At 32.2% G+C, this 16,793-nt stretch overlaps 1 protein-coding gene across 1 annotated transcript; it reads left to right on the top strand.

Annotated features, from left to right (window-relative positions):
- Nucleotides 1-10,530: 10,530 nt before the first annotated feature.
- Nucleotides 10,531-13,114, top strand: LOC115957835 (F-box/FBD/LRR-repeat protein At4g26340-like). Its single transcript, XM_031076164.1, has 3 exons — nucleotides 10,531-11,729; nucleotides 11,841-11,993; nucleotides 12,604-13,114. The coding sequence occupies exons 1-3, from the start codon at nucleotides 10,677-10,679 to the stop codon at nucleotides 12,895-12,897; spliced, it is 1,500 nt and encodes a 499-aa protein (XP_030932024.1). The 5' UTR covers nucleotides 10,531-10,676; the 3' UTR covers nucleotides 12,898-13,114.
- The last annotated feature ends 3,679 nt before the right edge of the window (nucleotides 13,115-16,793 follow it).

Here is a 16,793-nt window from a genome sequence, read left to right as displayed (position 1 = left end):
CAGCACGTGGTTAAAGGCTTTTGCTATTATATATAGTATTAGATTAACTTGATTTTACAAATGTCACTATAAGATACAGACCTCTTTCTAAAACGCTGCTATAACCTAATTAAATAAATAAATAAATTTCGCCTATAGCAACGTTTTACAAACGCCACTATAAGGTATGGATCTACAGTGGCGTTTGTAAAACGCTACTATAGACTAATTAAAAAAAATAAATGAATTTGGCTCATAGTATAGGGTGTAGACCTATAGGTAGGTTTTTTTGTAAAACGCCACTATAGGTCTATAGTCGTGGTAAAATAATGGTATTTACAAACGCCACTATAGCAAACATTGCAATAGCCCAAATGGGCCTATAGTGATGCAAGGAAACACAGCAGCAAAAAGGCAGAACTCTGGGAATGGTAGCTCTGTGCCTACAAAGAATTGTGTGATCAGAGGTGCTCCACTTGGCGAAAATCAAGGTGAAAAGCCTGGAAGCTTCAGGTCTAATAATCCACCACATTACAAGATGCCAACAACAATTTTCTTGATTGCACCTATAAAAATTTACAAGTTTTACCTTGCTACTATGGAAACTATAGAAATTAACCTGATTTTACAAATGCCACTATAGATATGGACCTATTTCTAAAACATTGCTATAGCCTAAAAAAAATTGGCCTATAGCAACGTTTTACGGACGCCACTATAGGTCTATACACTATAGTGGCGTTTGTAAAATGCTGCTACACCCTAATTAAAAAAAATAAATGAATTTGGCCTATAGTATAGGGTGTAGACCTATAGGTGGCGTTTTGTAAAACGCCAGTATAGGTCTATAGTCGCAGTAAAATAATGGTATTTACAAACACCACTATAGCAAATGCTACTCTAGCCGAAATCGGCCTATAGTGGCATTTTTAGGACCTAAAAGTGGTTTTACAAATGCCACTATATATCAAGTATTTCATAGTGATGCAGGGAAACACTGCAGCGAAGAGGCAGAAGTTTGGGAATGGGAGCTCTGTGCCTACAAAGATGCCACTATAGGTCTATAGTCGTGGTAAAATAATGGTATTTACAAACACCACTATAGCAAATGTTGCAATAGCCCAAATGGGCCTATAGTGATGCAAGGAAACACTGAAACAAAGAGGCAAAGCTCTGGGAATGGTAGCTCTGTGCCTAAAAAGAAATGTGTGGTCAGAGGTGCTCCACCTGGCGAAAATCAAGGTGAAATGCCTGGCAGCTTCAGGTCTAATATTCCACCACATTAAAAGATGCCAACAACAATTTCTTGAATGCACCTATAAAAATTTACGAGTTTTAACTTGCTACTATGGAAACTATAGAAATTAACCTGATTTTACAACTGCCACTATAGGATATGGACCTATTTCTAAAACGCTGCTATAGCCTAATTAAAAAAATAAATAAATTTGGCCTATAGCAACGTTTTACAAATGACACTGTAGGTCTATACGCTGTAGTGGCATTTGTAAAACACAGCTATAGCCTAATTAGAAAAATAAATGAATTTCTCCTATAGTATAGGGTGTAGACCAATAGGTGGCATTTTTGTAAAATGCCATTACAGGTCTATAGTCGCGGTAAAATAATGATATTTACAAACGTCACTATAGCAAATGCTTTATAGTCCAAATGGGCCTATAGTGGCGTTTTTCGGACCTATAGTGGTGTTACTAACGCCACTATATGTCAAGTTTTTGGTAGTGATGCAAGGAAACACTGCAATGAAGAGGCAGAAGTATGGGAATGGGAGCTCTGTGCCTATAAAGAAAATAAATGAATTTGGCCATAGTATAGGGTGTAGACCTATAGTGGTGTTTTTGAATTTGGCCTATAGTGTAGGGTGTAGACCTATAGGTGGCGTTTTACAAAAATGCCACTATAGGTCTATAATCGCTATAAAATAATGGTATTTACAACGCCACTATAACAAATGCTTTTATAGCCCTAATGGGCCTATAGTGGCATTTTTAGGACCTATAGTGGCGTTTGTAACCCCACTATAGGTCAAGTTTTTTGTAGTGATGTAAGGAAACACTACAGCGAAGAGGCCGAGGTCTAGGTATGGTAGCTCTGTGCCTACAAAGAAATGTGTGATCAAAAGTACTCCACCTGGTGGAAATTAAGGTGAAAAGCCTGGAAGCTCCAGGTCTAATATTCTACCGTAGTACAAGATGCCAACAACAATTTTCTTGAATGCACCTATAAAAATTTACATGTTTTATCTTGCTACTATGGAAACTATAGAAGTTAACCTAATTTCACAAATGTCACTATAGGATATGGACCTATTTCAAAAACATTGTTATAGCCTAATTAAAAAAATAAATGAATTTGGCCTATAGTATATGGTGTAGACCTATAGGTGGAGTTTTTGTGTGGTTAATTGGTCCGTTGAAGGATTTCACCATCAGTCGTGATTAACCTACACTCCTCTACTGTGATAACAAGGCTGCAATTCACATAGCAGCTAACCCTGTGTACCATGAAAGGACAAAACATATTGAATTAGACTGCCACTTTGTAAGGGAGAAGATCCAAGACAGCACAATGAAGACCTTTCATGTTTCAACTAGGCATCAACTTGTAGACATTCTAAGTAAGCCACTTGTGCATCAACAATTCAATAATCTCCTTTCCAAGATGGTCATAAATGACATTTATGCTCCACCTTGAGGGGAAGTGTTGAAGAGAGCATTGCAGGTGCTGTTATGATACATCAATGCTGCTGTGATGAAGAAGATGCAGCTGTAGAATCGAATAGTTATATGCAAGAGTTGTACTACATGTCGTTGAGTATTGCGTAGATATACTACAAGTAGCTTTAGTTAGTTAAGTGAACATTTAATGTGCACATGAGGAGATTAGTTAGTTAGTTTAAGTTGGTTATGAATTCTGTTATTCCTATTGATGTATATAAACTCAACTTCAGTAATCAATAACACATCAGATAAGCATGTCATTAATTTTACTCTAATCACAAATCTTAACAAGTTTTAATATAAAACCCTATTATCATTCTTCTTTTATTGGTGTTTAATCATTTAATGCTTTCGCAATTTTCTTCTTTCTTTGAGTGCTGGCAACATCAGAGTTGCCTTGGTGTGAAAGCAAATATAGTCTTCGGAGGTTATTTTCCGTTCTTTGAGAAAAAAAAAACCATATAGGTCAAAGATGCATATCAATTTTTTGGTAAATGTACAGTGAGAATAGGAGTTGATCTAATTATATGATATGGTATGACTCCCACCCTTTCAATTTGTTTCTTCATCTTTTGCACGATTGAAGCTTTGGATTTTTATTTTCTAAAAAAGTGGGGGCTCAATTAAGGAATCTTAGGATTTTTATTTTGATATACCTTTTTTTTATGTTCTTCCAGAAACCTATAAGCTATTTATTTATTTTTTTGGAAATCCAACTTAAAAGCTAAAAAAGTTGACTTGGTTGATGTTTATTGTATGATGTACCCTTTAGTGATAAGGACAGTATATATGATTGTGTGTACCTTGTGCAATTACAAATATACAGGTCATATATCTTTTTAGTAAATAATATTGACATTATTCACATGGATTTTGGTACATGATTTGGGCCAATTGGCACCTCTGCAGCTCTGCCCTCCATAAATATAGGTTAGTATGAGTTTGTGTCCTCTCTAATGCACTTGAGAGTAGTACCTGGGAAATGAATTTGGCATGATAATGTTATTGCATAAGGGCATATTAAAGTGAGAAAATTTATTGGGAGACTATATGTCTATATGTAATTAGAGAATGATTTCTTATTAGTTGGTTGTGCCTTTTATTTTGGTATTGCATTGGTTTGTTGTTGTGGTCTTATTGGATTTTAAAGATATTGTAATTGTTTATTTGTTGTGTTGTGGTTGGATTTGTTTAAATTTTTTGGTGTTTAGTTGTGTTGTTTGGATGTTGAGAAAATTTGGGAATCATTTGGTTTTATGACAATGACTTTGAAATCAGCATTCACCACAAAAAGCTGTTTTTGGCATACTCATGTGATTTTTAAAGATATTATGACTGCCACCACTTTTGTTAAGGGGAATGATGACTTGACTAGGCAGTATGTTGTGTTGTATATGATTGATTTGTTGTTGGAGAGACACAAGATTGTGTCACCAATTCATTTGCATGAAAGATTATATAGTTGTATGTTTTAGGCTAATAAAGATGTGAAAATAACATTTCTTACTCGCTTGAAGCTACGACATCCCATCCATCCTATCCGGAAGGATGAGATCATTGAGTTGATGTTAGGCTAGGGTACCTTAACAGGAGGATCATTTTGAAACACATCTTCTTCCAAACTTGCTTTCCCGGTTTTGGAATCAATCCTACTAAACAAAGAGGTTTTCTTCAAAGGGTATGCAAAAGAGTGGGGGGCTAGGATTAGTTGTTCTTGATGCATGGAACTCCTTTTAGGTTCAAACTTTTGGGGGTTCAAGCCCAAATCTTCAATGTCTCCCCCTTAAGGCATCAATTGGGTGTCAGATATGATTTTATCGAAGAAAAAAAGTACAATCTTTGATAGGGCATCCAAAAAAAAAAAAAAAATCCAGCTGTCTTAGAAAGTGGTATAATCTGAGTCAAACTTCTCACGAAGATGATATCATATGGGTCTCTAACAATTTTGGAAATTTCTCAAAAAAATAAGCTTACTGGATGAAGCAGTAAGATTGCTTCAATGATTGGAAAGGTTTGTGAAAATCGAAGGTACATGAAAGACTCATGCTTGATGCCATGAAAAATCCTCCGAACAAGTATGGTAAGTGAGAAATTTAAAATTACTGACACGAGCAAACTACTGTGTAGAGTAGAGGTAGAATCATTAAAGCATCTTTTATAAACTACCTCTTCACAAGAATCATATGGTCATTCTCTTCGTTGCCATTTAGATTCTATAACATGAATATAAACTCAAATATTGATTTGCTTAAGATGATTTTATAATTAAGTACTTTCTTTATGTGCCCTAGGCAGAATGGCTTGACTATTTTTGCAGCTATTTGCTTCGAGTCTTTGACATTATCTAGATGATTAGAAACAAATAGAAACAGTAATAGTTACAATCACAAATAGGTGAAATCTATATACCTTGATATTGAAGATTATATAGTTCATTAAAAAAATTAATGAATTTTGATAAATGGATTCACATCGTTTACTGTTTTTAAAATAACTGAATGTAATAGAATTATTTTAATAATTAGGGAGAATTACACTCTCCTCCTTTTAAGGTTTGGAGGGATGACACTCCACCCCAAACTTAAAGGAGAAAAACACTTCTCTCTCTTAAGATTTGAAGAAATTAACACTTTTCTCATTTTGTTTATATTAGTAACAAAATATTCTAAATTTCTATAAAAATATCTTTACAAAAGTTTAACCATGGTTAATAAAAAAATAACTAATAAATTTAGAATAAAAATGCAAAAATTATCAAGTACCAAAACACTTGCAATGACAAATCTCTCCATAACTTGTTGAAGAAAGAAAAAATAATAATAATAATAATAAGCAAAATGCGTACTTAATATTTTTTTTAAAACACTTTAATTAAAAATATAAAATAATGAAAATTTTAATTCCAAAATGGAGGATAATCTTTGAAATATGCCCTTAAACAAAGGGCAGGTTAGCATACAGAATTTTTAATACTATAATTTAACAAAGTTTAATCAATTTGATGTTAAGGGGGAAAAGTGTTTTTTTCTCTTCAAGTTTGGGGTGAAGTGTCATTTCTTCAAACCGCAAGGGAGGTGAATATAATTATCTCAAATAAGTATCATGTTTGATATATGAGTGGATTGGATTTCACTAACATATATAACTTACATAAGCATAAAAATAAAGAAAATCAATGTTTTTAAAAACCAAATCTTTAAAAGAATTGGAAAAAGCAGAGGTTCAACAATTTGAGATGAAATTAGAATTAATGAAAAGTTTTGAAAGAATACTTAGTTTTTAACTCACACACATTAGGGTGATAAATTTCAATGCTTGTAGTTGTCTAAATCTCATTAAAAAAAATAAGTTACATACATTAAATGTCTTTTCTTTGAAAACTCGTTTTAAGTCTTTCGTGTTTTCTTTTATGAATAATTGTATATAAATATATATATAAAAATTGAGACAAAGTATATATATATATATAAAAGTAATGTTACACTACCTAATAATTTGTTATAGAATTCATATTTTGAAAATATTATCGTTGAATTACATGTTCTATATATTCTTAACAATCATGTCAATTTTTATATCAATTGGATATTATTTACCGTTCATTCTATAACCTTATCTTTTATGCATTATTTTAAATTACAAAAACTTGAATTTAAAAAATTAATTGATGACATGGCTATTAATTTTTGATTACCTTTAAATTTTGCAAGTATAAAAAATATACAAAGATAATGTAATTTAACGATAGATTTGACAAAATTCACATTCAATTAAAAAATATTGAATGGTGTAATTCTTAGTTGGAGCAAAATGCAATTGATGGTGGAATTAGATTGACTTAGACTTTTTGGTAGTAAAACAAATTAAGGCTTTTTTGGCGCGTGACGAATGAGACTGACAACTTTGGGCTTTCAGCCAATGAGATATTTTCCAATTGTTGCTTTGAGCAAAAATTTGCGAGGATGAAAACCGTGTCCAGTTAGTAAACTTGTGGCTGATTTAGTACGTTAGTTGGACTGTAATTTGAATGGTTCCACGAAAAAGAGTATGTTTTCTAACAGAGTAGTCCAAGACCTAGGCCTAAGGCCCAACACAAAAAGTTTCTACTCCTAGAAACAAGGCCCCATCCCCATCAACAAACGACTCAAAATTTTATAAAATCATAAATATTTTTAATTGTTGTGAACTTTTTTTAATTTGTTTTTTATTTAATGAATGATATTATAAGGATACTACAAATTTTACTATAGAATTACAAACTAACATGTCATCAATCACAAAAAATTAATTAAAACATTTATTAATTAGGTTGTTGAAATTTATTAATCACAAATATTGTCACATTATCTTGTGAACATTTTGTAATACTTTTAGTATTTTTCTTTTTCATTTACAACAAGTCTTTAAAATATGAGAGTATGAGACCAATAGAAATATAATCCAATTGAAACTCTAAAATGTTTCAAAATAAATATTACAAATGTTTTAGATCATCAATGACAAAACAAACAATCTCTCTCTCTCTCTCTCTCTCTCTCTCTCTAAAAAAAACAAGATATAAAATTAAAACTTTACTTTAAAAAAAAAAATATATATATATATATGTATCATCATATATCCAATATAAATTAAGTTCATTTTTTTTGAAAAAAATATATATATATATATATATATTTTGAGAATCAATACTTTTATTTAATTAACAAAAAGAAATCATCCCCATACCCCATGAACTTGTTAATTAAATAAAATTATTGATTCTAAAAAAAAAAAGAAATATATATATTTCAAAAAAAATAGACTTAATTTATCTTGGACATATGATATTCAATTATCCATATGACATTAACCTTAGTTTAATTAATATTATTCAGATGTATTTAATATATCAAATTAACATTAATTTGATTAGTGTTAAATATAATGCAAAAAAATAGATTAATATCAAATAATTTTATTTGATTAACATGAGGGTATGGGGTATTGATCATGAGACATTATATATGAATTTTTTTTACAAGTACTCCTCTAACCACTAAGATTAGGGCTGGCCCAAGGCCTAGGCCTAAGGCCCCACAACAACAACAAAATTTCCTTAGAAAAAAAGCCCAAAATTTTATAAAAATATTATAATTAGCCTCGAATAGGTTGTTGAATACCATAAATTTTACTATAGGCTTATAAATTGACATGTCACCAATTACATAAAAAAGCAATTCAAACACTCTTTAATTAGGTTGTTAAAGTTCATCAATCACAATTGTGGCGGGCAGAGAGTAACACAGACCAATAAGATACGTTTTAATCCGATTACCATGCGCTCACACAATTAATTTTTAGAAATGGGATGCAAGGCCAACCTTTAAATACCCGTTAAAACATAAAAAGTGAGGATCACATTTGAACTATATGTGTAGTATTCAACTGGAAATAGCATAGAAGTGGCTAAGTGTTCCTCCTCGGGTTTAGTCCGAGGAGGATGTTACAATTGGATGATTTCTCTCTCTCTCTCTCTCTCCCCCTTTTTTACCATCAGCCTCACCCTGATCCAAGTGCTTCTTGACTTTATATATCTTAGCTAAGATGCATCTAGATCTTACGTTTGAAGGGTCATGATCAAACTTCCTTGATACTTGTCCCATCAAGACCTTGCTAGAAGGTTTTTACACTAGAGTATTAGCTGTGAAGACATAATTCAAGGTCATTTCTCCATTAAGGCGGCCAGCTAAGTGATTGCAGTGCATTTAATGCGGAGGGGATGACCACTTTGTCCATCCTTTTTCTTCTTTTCTATGCTCAACACCAAGTTACTTTTGTCTCCCTTCAGACTTTGTCGGGCTCCTTTTGTCTCTGTCCCTTGACCTTCCAAGATTAGGCAAGTGTCCTTGGCGTTCTCGCCCCATATAATTGTTCAGCCTAAGTACAAGTTAAATGGATACTTTTTGAGAATAACCCATCCATGTTTCCCAAGGTTCACCTCTATATGAACTTCATCAACCATTTGGATCCTCGTCCCCCCACAACAATCATTATCACATTATTTTGTTATATTTAGTATTTTCCTTTTTCATTTCTAACATGCCTTCCAAAATAGGAGACCAATAGAAATTTAATCCAATTGAAACCCTAAAATGTTTCCAAAAAAAAAAAAAAAATGCTGTAGATATGTTAGATCATCAATGCTGACTAATATCCCCAAAAGTTTGAGACATTAATTTTTATAAACTAATCTCCTACAAAGCTACACACCAAATAATATCTATCTACCTATCTATCTATAAAATTCCAATTTAGATAACAACTTTACATAACTATTGCATAGTCACATATCCAAGTTAAAGTAAGGCTCTGTTTGGTTCTAAAAAGTGATGTATTCACTTTTTATCTTCTCTTTCCTGTATTCAAATTCTAAATTTAAATATAAAAAATGACCAACTTTTACATGTGAGGGTATGTGATAAGTTATTTTGAATACATATTTTTGGGTATAAAATTCATTATATACGGTTTGAAATTGTTATAAAATTCATTATATAAGGTTTGACATTCATTTTCTATGAAAATAAAAACGCTAAAAAGGTGTTTTCATTTTTGGTATTCAAATCTAATTTTTAGGATACTGAAAATGAAAACTGAGTACAAGTTCATAAACCAAACAAGATTTTTTTTTTTTTTTTTTTTAGTGGTGGCCCCCATTGAAAACTAAAATGAAAATAAAAAACACAACTTTTTTCAACTAACCAAACATGCCTTAAGTTTCTTTTATAAAATATATATATATATATATATATATTTTAGTTCTTTTTGTTTAAATTTATGCTTCAACTATGATATTCAATTCTCAAATGAAATTAACCTTAGTTTAGTTAGGATTATTCATCAATTTCTATATTTAATATGTCAAATTAGTCTTAATTTAATTATTATTAAATAATTTTATTTGATTAATGTTTAAATATAAAAGGCCCTCGCATAGATTTTTTGTCTTAAGCTTCAAATTATGTTGGGCCGGCGCTGACTAAGATACTATGATTGTATTAAACTCAACTTACTAAGTATATTTGTTTCTAGTAGTCTATCTACTATGAACCAAAACGAAAGAGATTATCAAAATATATATATATATATATATATATATTAAATAGATTTGACAATAAAAAAAAAAGTTATAAATTCTTTGATTCTTTCCTAAAAAAATAGATTGATTTTTTTTTTAATATATATATAAAAAAAAAGTGATTATTTCCTTATAAAAAATAATAAAATAAAGTGCTAATACAAGCTCATAGATAACCTATTAGGCCCAACCCAAAAACCTTGCTTGCTGAAGATAAAATTAGCATAGCATATAGAGACAATCATAAGCTAACCTTTTTTCTTTCAACCTAACCTGACCGGCCCATTAACTAATCAATTGCCCAAAAAAAGAAAAAAAAAAAAAGAAAAAAAGAAAGAAGTAATGTTGGGATAAATTTATCAAAAAGTGGTAAAACCACTTGCATCTATCATCAGCGGAAATTACTCAATATCAAATATCAATATCACCTTATCAAAAAAAAAAAAAAAAAATCAATATCAACCTTTGAAGAAATTAAGATCACGTCATTTGTCGTCACTTGTCTACTATTCCACTAAAAAGCTTCCATTTGTTTAAAATTATTGAGTCAATAATTAATTTATATTTAAAAATTTTTTCTAACTAATAATTTTAAATAAATGAAAGTTTTTTAGTGAAGTAGTAGACAACAGCACTTGTCCACAAGGGAAACTCATAAGAGACCTCAAAAGTCTAAACCAAACCCTAAAAGCAAATTGCCGCCCTTCAATACCCTCAAAAATTTCGAAATCCCGGGAATTAATTTTGAAACCTATTTATTCTCATCTTCTGAAGCGCAGTAAGTATTCTGATAGTTTCGATTGGGAATTCCAGACTTTGTGCTCCACAACAAAATCCGAATGGCCAAATCCAAATCAACCTCAAAAAGAAGCAAGAAGCCAATACTGAAACTGAAACTGAAACGCAAGAAACGAATAGCGGTGGACAGGATCAGCGATTTACCCGACTCTCTCCTCTCCCATATCCTCTCCTTTCTCACAACCAAAGACGCCGTTGTCACCAGCATTTTATCGAGCAGGTGGAAGACTCTCTGGACTCTCGTCCCAAATCTCGACTTCGACGACTTCGAAGTTGGATTTCTGAGGATCTCATCTTCTTTGCCTTCGTACCCCACTTGGCAAAGACCCTCTCCTCTGCCTCTTTTGAAACGGTACCGTTTTACATTCGCTCATATCGTGTCTAGGGTCTGGTCTCTTCGCAATGCCAATCCCAATCCCCCAAAAGAGTTTCGCCTCCGCTGGCAAAACGATTGTGACCCGATTCACGTTGATACGTGGCTTCGTACCGCGATTACGCGCGGCTTCGAAGTGCTTGATCTCGACATTTATCTTCCCCTTCCTGACCATTTCATCTTGCCCTTTACTCTCTTCAATTATTGCAAAACTTTAGCTGTTTTGAAATTGGGTGGCAGCATTGTTCTCGATCCTCCATCATCTTCAGCCATGGGGTTCCCGAGTCTCAAGGTTTTGCATCTCCACTTAGTGGAATATGCAAACCCGGACTCTTTCTCCAGGCTCCTTAGTTGCTGCCCCGTCCTTCAGGATTTGTCTGTACAAATATTGGGGAACGAAGACGGTGAAAACAATTTTAAAATCATTGTGCCAACGCTGAAAAGATTACAATTTTGTATCCATATTCCGAACTACAAACTTGAGATAAACGCCCCATGTCTCGAGTACCTTTATTTCATGGGTAATATAGGCAAGTACGTTTTGTTGGATAACCTGTCCAACTTAGTTGAAGCAGTTCTTGAGACCTCAGATTCGTATGTAAGTGTTAGTTGTTTAACTGAATTATTTGATGGGTTTCAAGAATATGGAAAGAGGGTATGGGCTTTCCTCAGAGCTCTCTATAATGTTAAATCACTACATTTGGACTCATCTACCACAGAGGTAAGAACATGTTTTTCATGCTCTATTATTAAATGGCTAAGCACTTCTTCTTGGACAAGTAGTAATATTGTTGTTGGGAGTCGGAGTTGTGATTGTTATGTTGTTTTGCAGTGCCTTTGCAATGCAATTGATTTTGATGATCCTCCCATGTTTCATAAATTGGCTCGCTTGAACTTCGAGTACGGTCATCATTGTCTAATGGAGAATGTGCTACCACTCTTGCTTCATCAGGCTCCTAAACTTGCGGTACTTATCTTTGATAAGGTATGTTAATTTCACATACCAGTTGCCCGTAGGTTTTACTTGCTGGAAACAAGTCCAAAGGGCTCTTCTTTAGAAAGGTTTCTAAGTTATCACAAGAATATATGCATTCGTCTTCCCTTAACATTTTGCTCCTATGAAAAGTTACATTGATGAATTTGATCGAGCATATGTGAACAAGTAAACAAGGGTTATTCATATAAGGATTGCTAAATGTTAGGGACTAGGCTAGTTGAATAAAAAAACAAAAACATCATTACATTGATTAAATTTCGGATAATTTTTATGAATGCTTTTTCTTTCTTGCTAGCATTTAGATGTTTCAATCTTTATTATCACCTTTTTTCCCCTCCAGCTTACTTGGTCTTTCCGTTTAGGCAGTGACATGGGCTTTTATTGATAGAAACTTGTGATCATATGTGTGGATTAAACCATTGCAATGAGATTTTATTGTTCTTTTCTTTTCTCATGTTGGACACTTGGACCCCTTTTATATAATTGTTCTTTTGATTCCATTCTTGTACTTATCTTTGATAAGGTATGTTAATTTCACATCATGATACTTTTTTTTAACCCCTAAATCTCCTTAAATGAACCATTCCTTTGTTAGCAGAAATGGAGCAAGTGTTGTGGTGATGAAGAGAAAGACTGTTTCAGTCTTGAGAAGATGTTCTGTGAGGATATTCCTGAATGTCTGTCATCACACCTTAGAACTTTTCATTTTCAAGGATTTCACAGGATAAAGGATGAGCTAGAACTTATTAGACGTATCCTAAAGTGTGCAGGAGTCTTAAAGACAATGTCAGTCTCTTCTTATCCTCTAACTTCAGAAGGCAAGGTTTATGTTCTCAATGAATTATTGAAGTTCCCAAGGCTTTCTAGCACTTGTCGAATTGCATTTAACTGAAGGATGTTCTTTAATTAGTCTTTCTCTTGGTTAGTCCTTTTTCCAACTTACAGTTCAAAGTGAAACGCTGTTTTTTTCTTTGTATAATTAGATCCTTGATTAATCAAATGCTATTGGGCTTTTGAATTTGAGCACACTCTATTTTGGGATTTGGTGAGAGAGATAGAAAGTGAGAGTTATTGTTGCAACTTTTCATGAATCTCACTTAATGTTTACTCTCTGTCTTCATTTTTGGAATTTTTTTCCCCCTTAGAATTTTCTATTATTGCACTAGTATGAGACATCAACTCAACACTCAGTTGCATACTTGTCCCCATAATCAAAACACTGCATGTACACATTTGCAAAGGGCTTGTGTGAGAGACTCTTTAAAAATTAGGAGTTGCCCGTTTATGTACTTGCAAATCTGGTCAAGTGAATCAAGAGTTTAGACCACAATCCACAATACCATATTAGGAAACTCATCAATTAACTAGCCCTAAAATTCTTATAGATGGTTTATAGAATCAATTTAGGTCTTTAGAATCTGTAATTAGCCTTTTATGCTATTATGTTTAATTGTTCTCTAAAATAGTAGCATGAACTTTATTTTATCTCACGCTGTTTTCCTTTTTCACCTAATGCTTTTAGTTGTTGGTGCCTATAGATGTCCTGCGAGAAGGAAAACACCTTCATATGCATGCTCAAAAAAAGTATAGCTATCACCATTAAATCTGGGATGAGATTCCTAGCATAACTGCCAATAAGTTATAGCTCAGCTGGCAACTCTCTCATTTATTTTCCATGTCATGTTTTGTTGTGTTTTGAGGTGGTATTAGATGTAAGAGAAATTTAGAAAATTAGTTCTTGTTGGTCCTGTTCCTGATGTGGAACAATTGGCCCTTATGCTTGGATTTAGGGTCTCTACTCTTCCAATGACATACCTGGGGCGGCCTTTACGAGCTAAACTCAATATTACGCTTAGGAGTGTAGATAGTCATTTGGCTGTCATCCAAGTCATGTAAATTTTCAAATGCAGCTGCAATAGAAATAAATCTCCAGGTAAATTTTCATTTGCAGCTACATTGGAGTGCATTAGAAATAAATCTCCTGTTGTGGATTAACATGGTTTAATTTGGATTCCCTCTTCAATTCCTAAGCATTCTTGTATTAGCTAGCTTGCTGTGAAAATTAGATTGAGCACTACAAATAGACCTCTAAGTCAAATAAAGAGTAGGGATCATATTTTCTATGTCTCATAGAGAGTAGGGTGTTGGGATATGTGGAGTTTAGTTGTGTTTGATCCGGATTATGACTCAATCCGATATGAAAGTGCTATGATTTTTAATGGTAGATTTTCTTACTCTTAATCCATAGAGTAGAGGCTTGGGCCAACAGGTCCAAGTTTTGGCCCGTTTTTAACCCATTGTGAATCCTTTGTGTGGGAGTGAAAATACTGTGGTTTTCAAATTAGGGTTTGGTGTATTCCTTTGAGAAAGAAAAAATTGTACTGTCGCAACTTGTATTTTTTCCCTAAAAATAGTGAAATCATTGAAACTCCATGGACTTATGCAAATTGCTAAACCATGTGAAAATCTTCTTGTGATTGTTTTTTTTGGCACATATTTTTTTCTCTATTTTTTGCATCTTACAAATCTAGAAATTGTGTATATTCCCTAAATAGGGAGCACTAGAAATTAATAGATTGTGATTATTCTACATAAGTCGCTTAGAGAATAGGGATCATATTTTCTATGAATGCTCTTTCGCCCAAAGAATTTGGAGAAAGATGATGTGCATGTTTTTGGTTAAGAACCCAAAGTGTCAATAGGATGTTGTGATTGAATGGGTTACTAGAGAGTTGCAGAAAATCTCTCTCAAGGCTGTAATATGTAAACTGGGCATGGCTACTTCTGTATATCATATTTGACTTCAAAGAAAAGCTTGGGTATACAGAGGGCATGTTAGATCTGAAAATGCCATTGACACCTCCATCAAGTGTGATGTTAAAACTTGAATTGAATTTTGCAAGAAGGTGAAGTTGTCACTGCATAACGAAGTCTTGTGTGCAAATCTCTTCTAATGTTTTCTAGAACTAAAGATATATATATATATATATATATTTTTTTTTTTTGAGTTTTGTTGTAAATTTGTGTAGTTGTTCTCTAACATGTAATAGTGCTACTATTTTTACTGGCTGTGCAGTGTAGAAGAGGGTTTGTTGTCTTCTTCTGCTGTGTGGTTTGGAGCTATTTGTGTGGTGCTCAATTGCACTGAGTTGTAGAACTTGTGTTCCTTTTTCTTTAGTAATGAATTTTGCTCTTATTCAAGTAAAAAATACTGGTCGCAAGAGATATGCAAAATACTTTCAAGGGGTCAGTTCCATTATTATTGTAGTTCTGGAAGACTCTTTGGTTATAGAGATTAATAAATAATAATAAGAACCCAACTATACGTAGTAAAAAAAAAGGCAAATTAAGGCTAGTAAACTCTATAAAATCTTCTAGGCTTACATCGCAAACAGAGAAGAAACACCAATTAAATCCAAATGTTTTAGTTATTGCTTGATTTTAACCAGTTTCTCCCATTTACTCATTAACCAAACAGATGTAATGCTCAGATAAGCTTCCTAAAAGCGTTATAGCTTATAGGATATTATTGATTAAAGAAAACGTGATCAATTGTAAATAATTATCTCACCAAAATAAGGGTAAGAATTTTGCCTAGAATCATCATAGAATGATATCTAATAATTCCTAATTTTTTGAGAAAGATGTAATTCCTAATTAAAATTTTAGTTTATAATTCTATAGAAAAATCAAACTAATTAGCAATCTGATATGTCCAAATTTAATAAAATCTTTTAAAAATTAAAATTGATAATTCAAGTAAGAGAAAGATGTAATTCCTAATTAAAATTAAAATTTATAATTCTTTAGAAAAAAGCGTACTAATTAGCAATCTAATATGTTCAAGTTTAATAAAATCTTTTAAAAATTAAAATTGATAATTCAAGTAATACATGTGTAGGACATCTTAATAATTTGATAGAAAAAAAAATAGGTGAAGGAAAAGAGAAGAAGAAGAAATTTAGGTAAAAATCAAGTACGCAAACACAACTTGTTAAAATCAGTCTATCATGAATTCTTATGGAAGATATATTACCGTGAAATTCATGTTTAACCATATTTAATAAAACCATAAGCATATAATTGTGAAAGAGAAATGATGTGTTTACAACATTTTCACAATATTTTTACAACAAATCCTAAGTGACAGATTGTTGTAAAAATGTTGTAGATATAACATCTCTTAATTGTGAAAATCATGCTTAACCATAATTAATCAGATCATAAGCATATAATTATATCAAAGTTAAGATTTTGCAGTCTTTTCAAATGGTTTGAATTCATTAATTAAAAACCACATGTAGACAAAGAGCCAACAGTAACACCAAAGAAAATAGACATATAAAAAATAAAAATAAAAATGAAGCAAAAACGAAGGTAGAATGCATACTTGATAGTTGATACCTCCATCACTCCAAAATGAACATACATGTTGGTAGAGTTCCATTTGATATAGAATTTAAATCCTATTGAAATTAAGATTTCTAATCAACATGTTTTGTTGCCATCTCATGAAAAAATGGAATAAAATAAAAGGGTAATATGAAAAAAAGAAAAAAAAAACGTGTATGAAGGTAATAAGGAAATCAAATAGACTTATATACATATATATATATATATATATATAGAGAGAGAGAGAGAGAGAGAGAGAGAGAGAGTCCCATTTGATATAGAATATATATATATATATATGAAATTAGGAATTCTAATTAGCATTTATGTTGCCAATACCATCCCATAAATAAATAAAGAAATAAAAAGGTCATATTTTTGGAGCAATGTATCTTG

Source organism: Quercus lobata, chromosome 8, assembly GCF_001633185.2.
Source record: "Quercus lobata isolate SW786 chromosome 8, ValleyOak3.0 Primary Assembly, whole genome shotgun sequence".
Taxonomy (NCBI): Eukaryota; Viridiplantae; Streptophyta; class Magnoliopsida; order Fagales; family Fagaceae; genus Quercus; species Quercus lobata.
Note: the sequence above shows the minus strand (reverse complement) of the source record. Positions and strands in the feature narration are given on the sequence as shown.